General features: G+C 37.5%; 1 protein-coding gene across 5 annotated transcripts in view; it reads left to right on the plus strand.

The window, feature by feature from the left end:
* The window catches only part of Plppr5 (phospholipid phosphatase related 5), a 302829-nt gene that overhangs the window by 76028 nt on the left and 211125 nt on the right, over nucleotides 1-15676 (plus strand). For 3 of the 5 annotated variants that reach the window (XM_047529579.1, XM_047529605.1, XM_047529622.1), the window contains exon 1: nucleotides 7402-7555. In XM_047529579.1, coding sequence (XP_047385535.1) covers nucleotides 7502-7555 — 54 coding nt within the window. In that variant the 5' untranslated portion in view covers nucleotides 7402-7501. Of the gene's footprint in view, nucleotides 1-6620; nucleotides 6699-7401; nucleotides 7556-15676 lie in introns of those variants that run through there. The other 2 variants (XM_047529588.1, XM_047529632.1) reach the window with 1 other exon arrangement.

Consider the following 15676-nt stretch of genomic DNA (forward strand, 5'->3'; position numbering starts at 1 on the left):
ACGGTTCTTAAAAGGGAGTTCTAAATCAGAAATTTTGAAATTACCTGTGTTTTTTAAAACCATATTAGTGTAACTAGTATATTCTATAGAAGCAAACATATTTTTTTCTTACTTAGTGTTTGTTTAAACAAAAATGGGAGATGAAATGAAAATTGTGGAAATGTCACCAAATCTGACAAAAGAAAAACCTAGGGACCAAATGATCATAATGGTTAACAAATTAAAACAGGAAGAAGGCCTTCTGTAACCAAGGACAAGGGCCACTGACTGCAGTGTAGATACTTCAAGGGAGGAGTGAATTTATAAATATCTTGCTATATGAGAACTATGGGTCAGTGTTGGGAATTCACTCAGTGCTCCACACCTGGAAGAATGAACTGGATCCCTGGGGGGGCAGGGCAAGATCAAAAAAGGGGAGGTTTGTTGCCTGTGGGATTTAACCCCGCGGGAGCTTTCTCTTCATAGTTTGCATCTACTTAGACCAAAAGGAATCTACTTGTTAAAACCACTTTGCTCTCACCAGGAAAACTAGATGGGTGACCCTGATAGGGAGATGAAACAAGCTATATATAAAGAGAATTATTGAATGGAATAATTAAATTTTGGGGTATGTGAATTTCCATATCATCCACTTTCATTGTGAAAACCTGATTAGCAGACACTAAAGAAAGACAGGAAATAAAACACGAAGGAAAAAGGGAAGAAAAGAGTCTCTTGTACATTTATTTGGGTCAGTAACAAACCAAGACCTCAATGAGATGACATCCTGTGGGAGTAGGAGCAGAGGTGGACTTGTTCACTTGTGATCTTGACCTATCAGCTATTATATGAGGATTCCCAGCGGCTGGCATGATTTTTCATCTCTCCCTAGAGGCAGCAGCTGGGCTCCTGTCATCCCCTCTAATACTTCCTGTTCAATCTGGGAACATTTGACTTAAAAAAATTCAAACAAACCATGAAGCGTATGTTCAGGACCCTTCACCTATCCCACAGGCAGTTGTGCTAATGTTCTTATTTCATGAATGAGAACTGTGCTGTGTCATCCTGTGCTGCAGCCATCTCAGTCCTTCTCTCCTTCCTCACTTCCTGTACTCTGTGGAAGGAAAGATTCCATCAGAAGTCCATCTCTGGGTAGCGATCTAAAAATGGAAATTGAAGAGTCTCTTGATTGTATGGCTTGCTCTACTGAATACAGTTCCCTACTTTTTTTTCTTTTAAATTGTACTTATTTCTTGCTAGTCTGTTTGTGTCAGTCACTGTCGGGGTTTCCAGGACCCCCAGCCTTGGGCACGGTCAAGATGGCGCCTGACGCTGAGCCAAAAGCGGCCAGCTATACAGTAAACAACCAGCGAATTCCAATGATTGGCTAGTTAACGATGTGATTAGAGCATGCCCCCCTTGTGTACCTATTCTATGCCTGCAGCTGTCCGCGGTTTACCTCGTGTGTCCCCCCCCCCGATTGGTTAAAGTGTATATAAGCCTGGTGGGTGGGAGAGAGCGGGGGCGGAAGAAGCTGAGGGCGGAAGAAGCTGGGAGTGCGCAGAAGCTGAGAGAAGAAGCTGAGAGAAGAAGCTGAGAGAAGAAGCTGAGAGAAGAGAAGCTGGGAGTGCGCGGAAGTTGGGAGTAAGAGAAGTGTAGGAGAGGGACTGTGCATAATAAACTTCCAAAGCTTCAGACGTTTGTCGTGTCTCTCTCTGCGGCCAGAGGGAACGCGATAACTGGTGCCGAAACCCGGGAAGATGAAAACCTTATAAAGAAAACAAGGTAAGATATCTAAAAAAAAATTTTATTTTATATAAGTTAAACCGGTTATAAAATAGTTAAAGGGTATCGGGATACGCCATCAGCGGTCCTGACGCATGGAACGCGGGTTAAAAGGTATCGGGATACGCCATCAGCGGTCCTGACGCGTGGAACGCGGGTTAAAAGGTATCGGGATACGCCATCAGCGGTCCTGACGCGTGGAACGCGGGTTAAAAGGTATCGGGATACGCCATCAGCGGTCCTGACGCGTGGAACGCGGGTTAAAAGGTATCGGGATACGCCATCAGCGGTCCTGACGCGTGGAACGTGGTCCAATTAAAGTGAAAGTAGAAACACGTTTGAAGCGGTCCAATTAGGGTGTAGGTAGTACGTGAAAAGCCGCTATAAAAATTCTAATGCACACTTGATAGTTTTCCTTTCAGTAATCTCGTTGCTCCTGGCAGCTAGGCCACTGTTTGTTATTGTAACTGCCATAACTAAAGCCATTCAAATTAGTAACAATGGGGTCTGATTGCAGCAACCCCTCAGGGAGCTATTAAAAAACCATGGGACGCCATTGAGGGAAAAAACAGCTAAAGTAAGAAAGGCTGCTCAGTGTGCCACAAGGGGGATCTTCATGAACAGGATCTAATAGTAACAGAAAAGAACTCTTAAAGAGAATAAAGTGAGGAAAAATTGAGTGGTGGTGATCTAGAAAATAATTGCTCAAAAAATCTAAGAACAAGGGAAAAAGGGGAACTAAGTCTAACATAAAGAACCCCCAAAAGGAATAACCAAGTGGTAGTGAAAACTTAAGAACAAGGGGAAGAGGTAGGAGAAACCTAAGCCTAATAAAAAGAGCTTCAAAATTTGTAGAACCTGCCCGTATTTGAGGAGCAAATGGAGATACCATCAACCATTGAAAAAACTTTAAAGAGGCAGTTAAGACTATTGGAAACAGGTATGCAGAGCAGTGTTATCTGGAGGACAATGTCTAATTGGAGAGCTCAGTGGCAAGAAATAGCTGTTGAAACTGCTTGCAGAAACATAGTGGCAAGGTTTCCCGATAGAAATGTTAATAGGAGAAGGTCAATACGCTTCAATAGATGCACAAAATCGGCAGCAAGGAGATAATGCCCTAACAAAAGACAAGAGATAACTATAGTAAAATCTGTTACACCTTATGCCCCAGGACTTTGCCCAAGGCGCAGAAGGGAAACACGTTGGGCTAACGAGTGCAAATTGGTTACTGTTGAGGGAAAGCAGCATGCAAGTGATGCTGCTCCTCCTCGCAATGGCGAGCCTGAGCCTTCCTCCAATAACAAAAACTCAGACGGAAAGGCAAACCCGGAACCTATGGGCCATTGTTAGCCTGGCCATATTTTTACTTCTAACTAACACATTTTTTATCCTTCCTTTTCTTGCTTTTCACCAATTCCTCTACAAGCCTGTCAATTCTACTGATGATTTTTCAGGTCGTGCTGCTTTTGATGACAAGGATATCTCTAGCCTTTCTTTGCTTTAACAGGAGGAATTTCTGCACTTTGCCGTTGGAATCATACTACAAATCAGACCCAGAGTAGAGCAACTCGTTCTGCTGACCCTAGCTGTAATATTGCTTTTCCTCCCACGTCAGCTTGTGTATTTCCTCCCTTTTATGTTTCTACCAACTAACATTTCTAAGAACACCTCTTAACTGTTCACTAACCGTGTGCTATCTCTCACAATGCTGGAATGGTTCTTTTGCCACCCGTGCAATTTGCACATTTCTATCTTCCTACCAGTCCTAGTTTCTGTTGCAGATGTAGAATTGCCAGTGCTATTGTCGAGAAGCAGGAGAGGCTTTGATATTGCAACAGCTGTGATCATTGTCATCACAGTCCTTGCAGTAGCAGCATTGACACAACCATAACAACGATCATTTGGCCGAGAATGCAGCTGCAGCCTTGCAGACCATAGAGACTCTATCAGAGAGTGGACTCATTATAAGAACAAGTGGATACCTTGCAAGAACTTTTGGGACTGGGATGCGTTTATTCCCTGAGAGCTGTTTTGTGTTGCCCGTATTGTAACACTACTGGGATGTATATTGTTTCTGTATTTAATATGGCTATATGGTTTTTCTTCTGTTTATAGATTTGTCAAACAGTGGGCAGGCTTAGGAGCTATGGTGGTACTCCTCTGCCTTGGCCTCCTTCTCTTCATTCGTTTTGGCATGCATCTACAAGCTAGCCAATAGAGAGATCAAATTATCTTTCATCAGGCCATGACCGCCCTAAAGGCCGACAGCCCCCCATTAGTATGGCTCTTGATGCTGGACCGGTAGTCAAAGACGGGTAATGAAGGAGGTGGCTGTGTACCAACCTAAGACAGAGCTGCAGCATGCTCTGCAGGCTCTGATGACGGGTAAGGACATATGCTGACCACTCAACCTAAGACAGACACGGTCCCGAGCCTTAGTTTAATAATAAAGAAGGGGGATCTGTCGGGGTTTCCAGGACCCCCAGCCTTGGGCACGGTCAAGATGGCGCCTGACGCTGAGCCAAAAGCGGCCAGCTATACAGTAAACAACCAGTGAATTCCAATGATTGGCTAGTTAACGATGTGATTAGAGCATGCCCCCCTTGTGTACCTATTCTATGCCTGCAGCTGTCCGCGGTTTACCTCGTGTGTCCCCCCCCCCGATTGGTTAAAGTGTATATAAGCCTGGTGGGTGGGAGAGAGCGGGGGCGGAAGAAGCTGAGGGCGGAAGAAGCTGGGAGTGCGCAGAAGCTGAGAGAAGAAGCTGAGAGAAGAAGCTGAGAGAAGAAGCCGAGAGAAGAAGCTGAGAGAAGAAAAGCTGGGAGTGCGCGGAAGCTGGGAGTAAGAGAAGTGTAGGAGAGGGACTGTGCATAATAAACTTCCAAAGCTTCAGACGTTTGTCGTGTCTCTCTCTGCGGCCAGAGGGAACGTGATAAGTCACTGCTCTAGGAAACACAAATAGAGTATGAGTGTTCAGTTTGTTACTGACGTGGTTAACTATTTCAAGACCTACCTTCACTCCTTTCTTTGAAATCATCGTTCCTGGGTGTAAGGTCATGACCCACAAAAGATGGAGGCAGGAGACTGGAAGCAAACCTTGAATCAGCAAGCTTTCCTTTATTCTGCAGTGAGGCCCGTTGATCAGGAATAGGGGGGCCCATTTTCTGGGTATGGAGGCCACCAAGTTACAGAAGGAGTCTGGGTTTTATAGTTCCATTGGAGACTGGGGATGTGCAGTTTTGACAGTCAGGGGCTAGTTGCCCTGGTTAAACTTTAACTTAGGAGGGTAGTTGTAAAAAGGTCAATACTCATTATCTGGGGAGATAGGAGTCCAGATCCCAAGTGATAAGTACTCAAATCTTGCCCATTGTTTTGCTTTCTCTGGGATTCATTGTTTCCCAGAATTTCCATATCTGTTGTGCCTCCATTTAGGACTAATTTGCGATGGGGGAAGGTCAAAGTTCAGGGCTCAGCATTCAGTATTTACCTCCTTCCTTCAAGATGCACTGGCGTTGGGAAGGGGTAAATATTTGCTTTTGGTGGAGATGCTGGGGATGAACCTGGGAAGGAATGAAAGTTTGCTTTATCTCCTCAGGGCCCATTTTTATTGGGAAAGGGTATATTGGGAGAGGTTTAATGTTTGACTCATTTCCCCTTTCCTCCTCCTGAGCCACACTGTACCTCCATTTTTCTTGGGGAGCTATCTTGTAGGAATATTATTTTCCATAATCCTTCATTGGACTTACTTGTATCCCAGTACTTACCACACTGTATTTTAATTGTGAGAACTGACGGCACAATAGCAAGTGCATGGACTTTGGGATTTGTAATACCAGATCAATTTTAAGCTGTTTGATGTTGGGCAAGTTACTCTAAGACTCACTTCTTTCACCAGTAAAATGGGTATAATACAAGATTTCTGTTTTACTGAATGAAGAAGAATCACTACAGAAGGATTGTGAAATACTCACAAATGCAAAAGTGCCAAGATCCATGCCTTTAGAATGAGGAGTACCATCTTGGTGAGCAATTTTTGAAAAGACTGCCTTGTTTCCAGAAAATATACAGGAAGGAGTCTCAGTCTCTCTAATGAAATTTACCAACTAAATGTCAGGCCAGAACGTCAAAAGGAAACAATAGATAATGCATAAGAAAGGAGTCCTTAAAGGAACCCAAGATCCTGAACAAACACTTAGGTTTCAGTCACCACTTACATCCTTACAATTTTCATGAAGAGATGGGGGCCACCTATAGGGAACAATATTGGCAAAGAAACACTTTAAAATTCTCTACTACTATCTTAAATTTAGTCTCTCACCCCTATGTTTTTCTACTTCTCTGAGGAGTTACTAACCATCACATGAAGAAATCATTTGCCTAGAATACTGCCCACAAGCCAATGACCTGGTTTCTTCTCCCCTAGTCTTAATCTTACCACTCTAATAGCAAAGAAGAAGGAATCTAGAACACACACACCAGTAGAGAAAGAAAGCAGTGTTGGACTCCTCTCTCTGGCAAGTTGTTCTAGGCTTCCCTTCTAGGTCTTCTTAGGTCAAGTACCTTCAAAGGCCTCAGGGCATATCTCACCTCAATCCCATGCTTGATGTCCACTCTGTAGGTAGGCACTGGAAGAGAGCCAGAACCACAGAGTAATGGCTGTGTTTTCTTCCATGAAGTAGCAGTGCTGGCCTTATTTTATACAGCTTCTGGGGAAAATTGCATCTAAAAAGAGAGATTTGGGTCCTGAACTTTAATCCATTTCTTCTTTGGAAAAAAACTTCAATAAATATTGTAGTGCTCTATTTTCAGTCCTACGTATGTATTTTATCTCTGATCTTTGTTATTTTCTCTTCTAGAAAAATGTATCAAGTGTTTTCCCTCAGTCATTGAGGTGTCTTTCTATAGCTTCGATTCTGCTGCTTATGACTTCAACTGTGAGTTTAAATTGTTCATATTTCATTTTAAGTTTTCTGGCATTTTAAAGTTATTTCAGTCTATTTATATTCACTGAGCAATCATTTATGAAATTCTAGTTTATTTTGCTGTACTGAATATTGAATCTTCAGTTTTAGCCATAAGATTATATAGTTGTGGCAAACAATTACTTTAGATTTGCTGATGACAATTAATATTGCTTAAGAAAGTTACAATAAAAAATGTTTCTACAATACAAAAATACTGACCCAAACTCACATTAAAAAGAATTTTCAGGAAAAAAAAAAAAAAAACCCAGCAATAGTATAGAATAGACATTTGTCAAAGAAACAATACAAAAGAGTTTACAAAAGATAAGAAAAGACCCAAGTCTCAACAATAAAAAGTAACAAGAAATATAATTTTAAAAGGCCCACACTTAGGTACATTCATCTAAATTTTTTAAAAAATATTTTCATTAGTTGTTGATGAACCTTATTTATATGTATGCAGTGCCAAGGATCAAACCCAGTGCCTCACACATGCTAGGCAAGCGCTCTACCACTGAGCCACAATCCCAGTTCCATCTAAATTTTTTGAAAGCAGGAATACAGAGAGTATACTAAAAGTTATGGAAGCATTTTAGAATAAAATTGACTACAGAGAACTGAGAAATACAATGACAATGTTTTCTTCAACAGCAATACTGAATGATAAAAGAAAACGAGACAGCCTCGCTGAAGTTGTTTTACAATATTAGCAAAATAATACACAAAAATGTGCATGAAATTTCTTGGTAACATCTTTGCTAAGCTTCAGCTGCATGGAGATGTTTTCAAGGAAGTTGCTAATAGAGAACTGCCTTTTCTGCCAAAAGGTATGGAATAAAATTCCCTGCCAGAGGGACTACTGAGGGACTGTTGAATAAGCCAGGGGGGCTCTTGCTATACAGATAATAAAAGGATTGTGTCTGAGCCTGCAGGTGAACAGCCTGCCACTCAAAGCCAGCAGAGAAATACTCAGAGTTGCTGTACCACAAGACCCTTTCTCAGTTACTGTAAATCAGAACATTTGGGGAAAGCAAATCTTTACATAGATTCTAATTTATGTATTGAACTCACCACAAATACATAAGCAGTCATAAAAGTCTTAAGAATTCTCAAACCCAAGCAACATATAATCATGGGATATTTAGGATGAGACCGTGACAGAACACATAGAAAGGAGAAGACTTAGAAAGCCATACACCATTTCCCCTAAAACCCTGAATAATGTCATGGTTGTCAAATAACATGTGCTTAAGATAATCTACAAAGAACTTGCTGGTCTATAATCTATAAGCTTTGATGAAGCCTGGAACACTATATGCCAAAATGCTAACAGGATTTATCTTTGGATGATAAAGTCATTTTTCCTTTCTTCTTTACATTTATTTATAAAAACAAGAAAAACTTTTACATTCATAAAAAATAAGAAAGTTTTTCAATTGATGAAATAGAAATTAGGACTGTTTTCATAATGGTAGATTTAGGCTGCCATGATGAACAAAGTGCCAGAGGAAATATGACTAGTCCAATTTACACCAGGAGAAATCTCAAAATACCAGGAACAGCCTACTGGTACCTTTTATTTCTTTTTCCCCTTTACAAACTGATGTAGCCTAAATTTATCTCACAATTTCTCTTCCTATTGAGAAAAAAAAAAAAAAATGCTACTGCAGCACTTTTGTGACCACAGCTCTGAAATTGCAGCGAGACTTTCTGATTTCCTGGAAAGCACCCAATGACTGTACCCTGCTGGTATCAGCCACAATGTTCTACTTTTCAGAGTGGGTTATTCAACTTCCCACAAAGCCTAAAGACATGGTTTGAGTTTCTAAAATGGTGTTCGTTGAATTCCCAGGTCCTAAATTAAGATTTATGAAAGGAAAAAATTCCATGTATTCCGTTAGGTGGTAGATAGCATTCATCCCCAGCCTCATCCTTCTCTAAACAGAAATTTCAGTGAGGCAAATTTCTCAGCCTCCCATATAACCAGCTCTGAACTTTTGATTATATCCTGGCCATCTGTATGATGTGCATATTTCCTTAAAAACTATGTCTAACCTTGTCCAACCATGTCTTTTTTCCTGTACCCCAAATGCAGACATAATAAAAATAAACCTGTGGGGCTGGGATGGAAGAGGAACATGACAGGAGGCTGATCTTCAGCCCTTCAGCCCTGAGTAGCTGCCTTATCAGCTCCAGACTATTACTTATATAAAACATATAATTCTTATTTTTGTTTAAGCTGCTATGATTTCAGTTGTCTAATACAGGAGTTCAAAATTGATGAAATAACAAGGGAATTGCCACTTCCTGAGATGGTCGATTTCAACACTTTTGGCATATTTCAGGACTCACCATGAAACCAGTAGCATTTTATAGGTTGCTCCTTCACTTGCTAGAAAGCTGACACACTCATTAAATAATAATTTTAAATTTTAAATAATTTTAAAACATTAGAAACCTTGTGATTTAAAATTCAAGATAAGAGCTTGATGAAGATAAAACATTTTATATATGTAAGTCCTCTCTCTTTAAGAAAATGCAACATGTATACAACCAGGACCACCAAGGCAGCATATACAAGACAGTGTTTCCAAATACAGTTCCATACTGAAGTAGTGGAGTTTAGAGCTTCAACAGATAAATTTGATGAGTACACTATCCAGCCCAAGTGCCTAAATTATTGTGGGTTGGTGGAAAGATAATGGAGCCAAATATTCTCTGAAATTAGACACAACCCATTAGACAGTAACCTAGAGCACACAAGATTATTAGAGTTATTGAAGACTTTCATCTTTTTGTGAGATTCTTCAATAGAAGCTGCAATCAATAACCAATGCAGTTATTTTCTTGGACAGAGTTTCTTTATGTTTATGCAGTACTTGAGGCATAAAAGAACAATTAATGAAAACCAATTAATACAGAATAGGGCATTCAAACAATATATAAATGCTAATAAAATGTAGAATAATATGATAGGGGTCTTTGGCAATTAGAGAATAACTTTGGTGTACACAATTATATTAATATTTGATTTTTCTGCTGATATTCATATGCTTTAAGAACACACCAATATTACAAAATTGTAATAATGTCCAGTCTCGTCTCAATTATTTTGCACTAATAATAAATACATGTAGTGAAATTAAGCCAAATCTCTGATCTTCCCTGAGTCATTTCTAATGGGATGCATTATTTGGTTTGAAGGATAAAAAAACAGCAGATTTACCTTCCTAATTGTGTTTTTCTGAGACTAATAGTAACATTAATTAGCATTCCATTTGTACTCATAAGGGAAAATGACTCTAGAATTTGAATTTGTCACAATTAAGCCATAGGCAAATTAAGTAGATTTTTGTGTGTATTACTTTCCATGTGAAAAATATTTTTAATTTCCCCTGAGTGGTGAGGGGACACTTCCAAAATACTTTATATTTAAAGAGTTTTAATAATCTGTTCATCTTTTCAATCTATTTTATAGCATGTGGGAACTTTTTCAAAATCATACAGCTAATTACAGTTCTTAAAACCACCCTGTCTAATATTTTCTCACAAAAATCTCTTGACAGATTCTAGTTAGTCCCAAATCTATATAATTATATGATGATCATATCTGAAATACATCTGAGACACTAACACCTAAGTTGTTTTTGGTGGACCCATTGTGGCCTTCATGGCACAAATCTGAAACCAAACTAGAAGAGATAGAACAGACATTGCAATGTGCATACTGAGGGGTGAATTCTAGAGTGGATCATGAGGAAAAAAAGTAAAACCAAATAACCACTTCTAAAATTATCTTCTTTATGATGTTCTTGTACACTTTTTGAGAGATTCATCTTTTTTAAATGTTTTTATTTTATTTGTTCTAATTAGTTGTACATGACAGTAGAATGCATTTCTACATTTTGATACAGCATACATAAGTGGAGTGTAATCTTTCATTTTTCTGATTATACATATTACAGGATCACATCCATCATACAGTCATACATGTACGTGAGGTAATAATGTCTGTTTCACTCGACCGTCCTTACTGTGTAAAACATTACCCCTGAGCTGAGTGCAGTGGAGCACTCCTGTAATCCCAGTGGCTTGGGAGACTGAAACCAGAGGATCAAAAGTTGGAGGCCAGTCTCAGCAACTTAGTGAGGCCCTAAGCAACTTAGTGAGATTCTGTTTTAAAATAAAAATTTTAAAAGGCTGGGGATGTAGCTCAATGGTAAAGTTCGTCTGGATTCAATACTCAGTACAAAAAAAAAATCCTCCAAATGTGGCCACTTAAAACAGGACAGTCTTACAGATTGTGTGGGTAGGAATGTGGGAATGGTTTAACTGGTTGGTTCTGGCTAAAGATCTGTCTTGTTGCTGCTGTCAGGAATTGGCAGGAGCTGCAGTTATCTGAAGATTTGGCTATAGATGGAGGGGTTTTTTTTTTTCCCCCAAGATTCTTTAATCAAATGGCTATATGCAAGATGCCTAGGTTCCTCACTGACTTTTGGCAGGACGCCGAAATTCCTGGCCACACGGGTCTCTCCTCACAGTGTGGGAGACGACTTGCTACAAGCCCAGCAAGAAAACAATAAAATATTTCATGAAGAAGAAATGAAAAATAAAAGTGAAAACCTGCAAAGGGAGGAACTACCCTAGATGAATAGTCAACTGAAAGAGAAACTAATTCAAATTAAAAACCAAAAATAAATCATAATGACAGGGAATAAAAATCATATCTCAATAATAACGTTGTACATAAATGGCCTAAACTCATCAATCAAAAGATATAAACTGACAGGATTAAAAACAGCAAGATGCAACAATATGGAATCTCTAAGAGACTCACCTCATAGGCAAATCATATCAGATAAAGTAGACTTCAAGTCAAAGTTAATCAGAATAGACAAAGAAGAACTGGTTTATACTGCTTAAGGTAATTATATATCAACAAGACAGAACAATCATAAATATTTATGCCCCAAACAATGAAGCATCTATGTACATCAAAAAAGAAAAAAAAAAAAAAAAAAAAAACCCTTCTCAATTTCAAGAATCAAATAGACAAAAACACAATAATACTGGGTGACTTTAATACACCTCTCTCACCACTGGAGCTATCCTCCAGACAAAAACTAAATAAAGAAGCTATAGAACTAAAAAGTACAATTGATAATTTTGACTTAACAGACATATATAGAATATTTCATCTATCAATGACTGAATAGATTTTCTTCTCGGTAGCATACAAATCCTTCTCTGAAATAAACCATATCTCAGGTCACAGATCTATACTTAGCAATTACAAAAAAAATGGAAATGGAAATAATACCTTGCATCCTATCAGATCATAATGGAAAGAAATTAGAAATCAAGGATAAAATAAAAATTAGAAGCTATTCTAACATCTGGACACTAAATAATACACTACTGAATGACCCAATGGGTAGCAGAAGAAATCAGGAATGAAATTTTAAAAAGTACTTAGAGGTAAATGAAAATAGAGGTACAAAATATCAAAATCTCTGGAACACTAGGAGGGCACTTCTAAGAAGAAAGTTCATTGCATTGAGTTTATTATTAAAAGAATAGAAAATCACCAAGTAAATAACTAAATAATACATTTCAAAACCCTAGTAAAGAAGAACAAATCAACACCAAAAGCAGAAGATAGGAAATAATTAAAATCAGACCTGAAAACAATAAAACTGAAACAAACTTAAAATATACAAAAAATTGACAAAATAAAAAGTCGGTTATCTGAAAAAAAAATTGATAAACCCTTAACTAAGGTAATAAAGAGAAAGAGAAAGAAAATTCAAATTACTAAAATATGTGATGAAAAAAGAAATATCACAATGGGCACTTACTGAAATACAGACAATAATTAGAAACTATTTTGAAAATTTATATGCTAATAAAATAGAAAATCTTGAAGACATTGACAAATTTCTAGAGACATGTGATCTACCCAAATTGAATCAGGAGGACTTAGACTATTTAAACTGATCTATTTCAAGCAATGAAATTGGAGATGCCATTAAAAACCTACAAAGAAAAGCCTAGAACCAGATAGATTCTTGGCCAAGTTCTACGAGACTTTCAAAGAACTTACACCAATACTCCCCAAATTATTGCATTAAATAGAAAGTGAGGGAACACTTTCAAACTTATTCTATGAAGCTAGTATCACTTTGATACCCAATCCAGACAAAGACACATCAAGGAAAGAAAACTTCAGACCAATATCCCTGATGAACATAGATGCAAAAAATTCTTAATAAAATACTGGCAAATTGCATACAAAAATATATTAAAAGCATAGTGTACCATGGTCAAGTGGGTTTCATCCCAGGAATACAAAGTTGGTTCAACATATGGAAATCAATAAAGGTAATTAATCACGTCAATAGATTAAAAGGCAAGAACCACATGATTATCTCAATAGAGACAGAAAAAGCATTTGACAAAATACTGCATCCATTCATGTTCAAAACACTAGAAAAACTAGGGATAATAGGAACATACCTCAATTTTGTAAAAGTTATCTATGTTAAACCCAAGACCAACATCATTTTAAATGGAGAAAAATTGAAATCATTCCCTCTAAAAACTGGAACAAGACATGGATGGCCTCTTTCATTACTTCCATTCAAAATAGTCCCAGAAACTCTAGCCAGAGCAAAGAGAGAGAATAAAGAAATTAAAAGAGTACAAATAGGAAAATGAGAAATCAAAGAATTTCCATTTGCCAATGACATGATTCTGTATTTGGAAGACAGAAAAACTCCTCCAGAAAAATTCTAGAACTCATAAATGAATTCAGCAAAATAGTACAATATAAAATCAACACCCACAAGTCAACTGGATTCCTACATATCAGTGATGAATCAACTAAAAGAGAAATTAGGAAAATTATCCCATTCACAATAGTTTCAAAAAATATTTGGAACTCAATCTAACAAAAGAGGTGAAAACTTTCTGCAAAGAAAACTACTGAACACTAAAGAAATTGAAGGAGTCCTTTGGTACAGAATAGAAGACACAGAGACAAACCCACATAAATAGTTATATCATCCTAGACAAAAGTGCCACAAATATACATTGAAGAAAAGATAGCCTCTTCAAGAAATGGTGCTGGGAAAACTGAAAAACTGTATGTAACAAAATGAAATTAGACCCCTATTCTCACTGTGCACAAAAGTCAACTCAAAGTGGATCAAAGACCTACACATTACATCAGATACCCTGCACCTGCTAGAAGAAAAAGTAGGCCAAACTCTTCATCAGGTCGCCTCAGGAACCGAATTCCTCAACAGACTCCTAAAGTGCAAGAAGTAAAATCAAGATTTAAAAAATAGGATTGTATCAAACTAAAATCTTCTTCAGAGCAAAGGAAACAATCAAGAATATGAACAGAGAGCCCACAGAATGGGAGAAAATCTTTGCCACCTGAATGTAAGATAGAGAATTATCTATTACTCTCTCTCTCTCTCTCTCTCTCTCTCTCTCTCTATATATATATATATATATATATATATATATATATATATATATATATAAAGAACTCAGAGAACTTAACAGCAAAAAATAAAAAGATAACAATAAAAAAACACAATTCAATCAATAAATGGGCAAAATAACTGAATAAACACTTTAAGAAGAAGAAATACGAATGGTCAGCAAATATATGAAAAAAGGTTCAACATCTCTAGCAATTAGAGAAATGCAAATTAAAACTACACTGAGATTTCATCTCACTCCAGTCAGAATGGCAATTATCAAGAATATAAGTAACAATAAAAGTTTGTGAGGATGTGGGGAAAAAGGTACACTCATACATTGCTGTTTGAACTGCAAAATGGTGCAACCATTATGGAAAGCAGTATGAAGATTCCTCAGAAAACTTGGAATGGAACCACCATTTGACCCAGTTATTCCACTCCTTGACATATGCCCAAAAGATGTAACATCAGCATACTATAGTGAGGCAGCCACATCAATGTTATAGCAGCTCAATTCACAATAGCTAAGCGAAGGAACCGATCTTAGTGCCCTTCAACAGAAGAATGGTTAAAGAAAAAGTGAGATATGTACAAAATGGATTATTACTCAGCCATAAAGAAGAATAAATTATGGCATTTGTCAGTAAATGGATGGAACTGGAGACTATTATGTTAAGTGAAATAAGTCAATCCCAAAAAACCAAGGTCAAATGTTCTCTCTCTGATATGTGGATGCTAACATACAATAAGGCAGGAGGGGAGGGAAAGAATAGAAGTTCATTGGAATAGACAAAAGGAAATGAAGGGAAGGGAGTGAGCTGGGAATAGGAAAGATAGAATGAATTGGAAATAATGTTATTGTTCACATATGAACACATGACCTGTGTAACACCACATCATGTATGAGTACAAGAATGGGAAGTTATACTTCATATGTATATATATAAAATGTCAAAATACATTCTGCTTCCATGTATAACTAAAAAGAACAAATAAATAAATAAAAATCACTCAGATTCAATGACTTTTGATAGCAATTGAAATTCAGACACACGGTCATTTAGAACTTAGTCTTAGGCACGTATGATAGAATACATTAAATAAATAAGCAGAAGACATTTCTGTAAAGTTCTTCAACAAAGTCAGATATATCAGAAGAAATTTATATTTGCCTATCTAAAATAACAAATATTATTTTTCTAAATCATCGCATATAAACCTTTCATTCACAATTAACTCATTCACTGCTGCTATGCTACCATTTCATTTAGTTTTCAACTTTAAGTCTCAAGTTGTAACTTGTACAGAATTATTTTAAAAGGTCAAAATCAAAAAATTCTAAGCAACATGTAACAAAATGAAATTAAACCTTTATCTCTTACCCTGCAAGAAACTCAACTCAAAGTGGATCAACAACTTAGGCACTAGAACAGAGACCCTGCGATTAATAGAAGG

The sequence above is a fragment of the Sciurus carolinensis genome, chromosome 1, assembly GCF_902686445.1.
Source record: "Sciurus carolinensis chromosome 1, mSciCar1.2, whole genome shotgun sequence".
NCBI classification, from domain to species: Eukaryota; Metazoa; Chordata; class Mammalia; order Rodentia; family Sciuridae; genus Sciurus; species Sciurus carolinensis.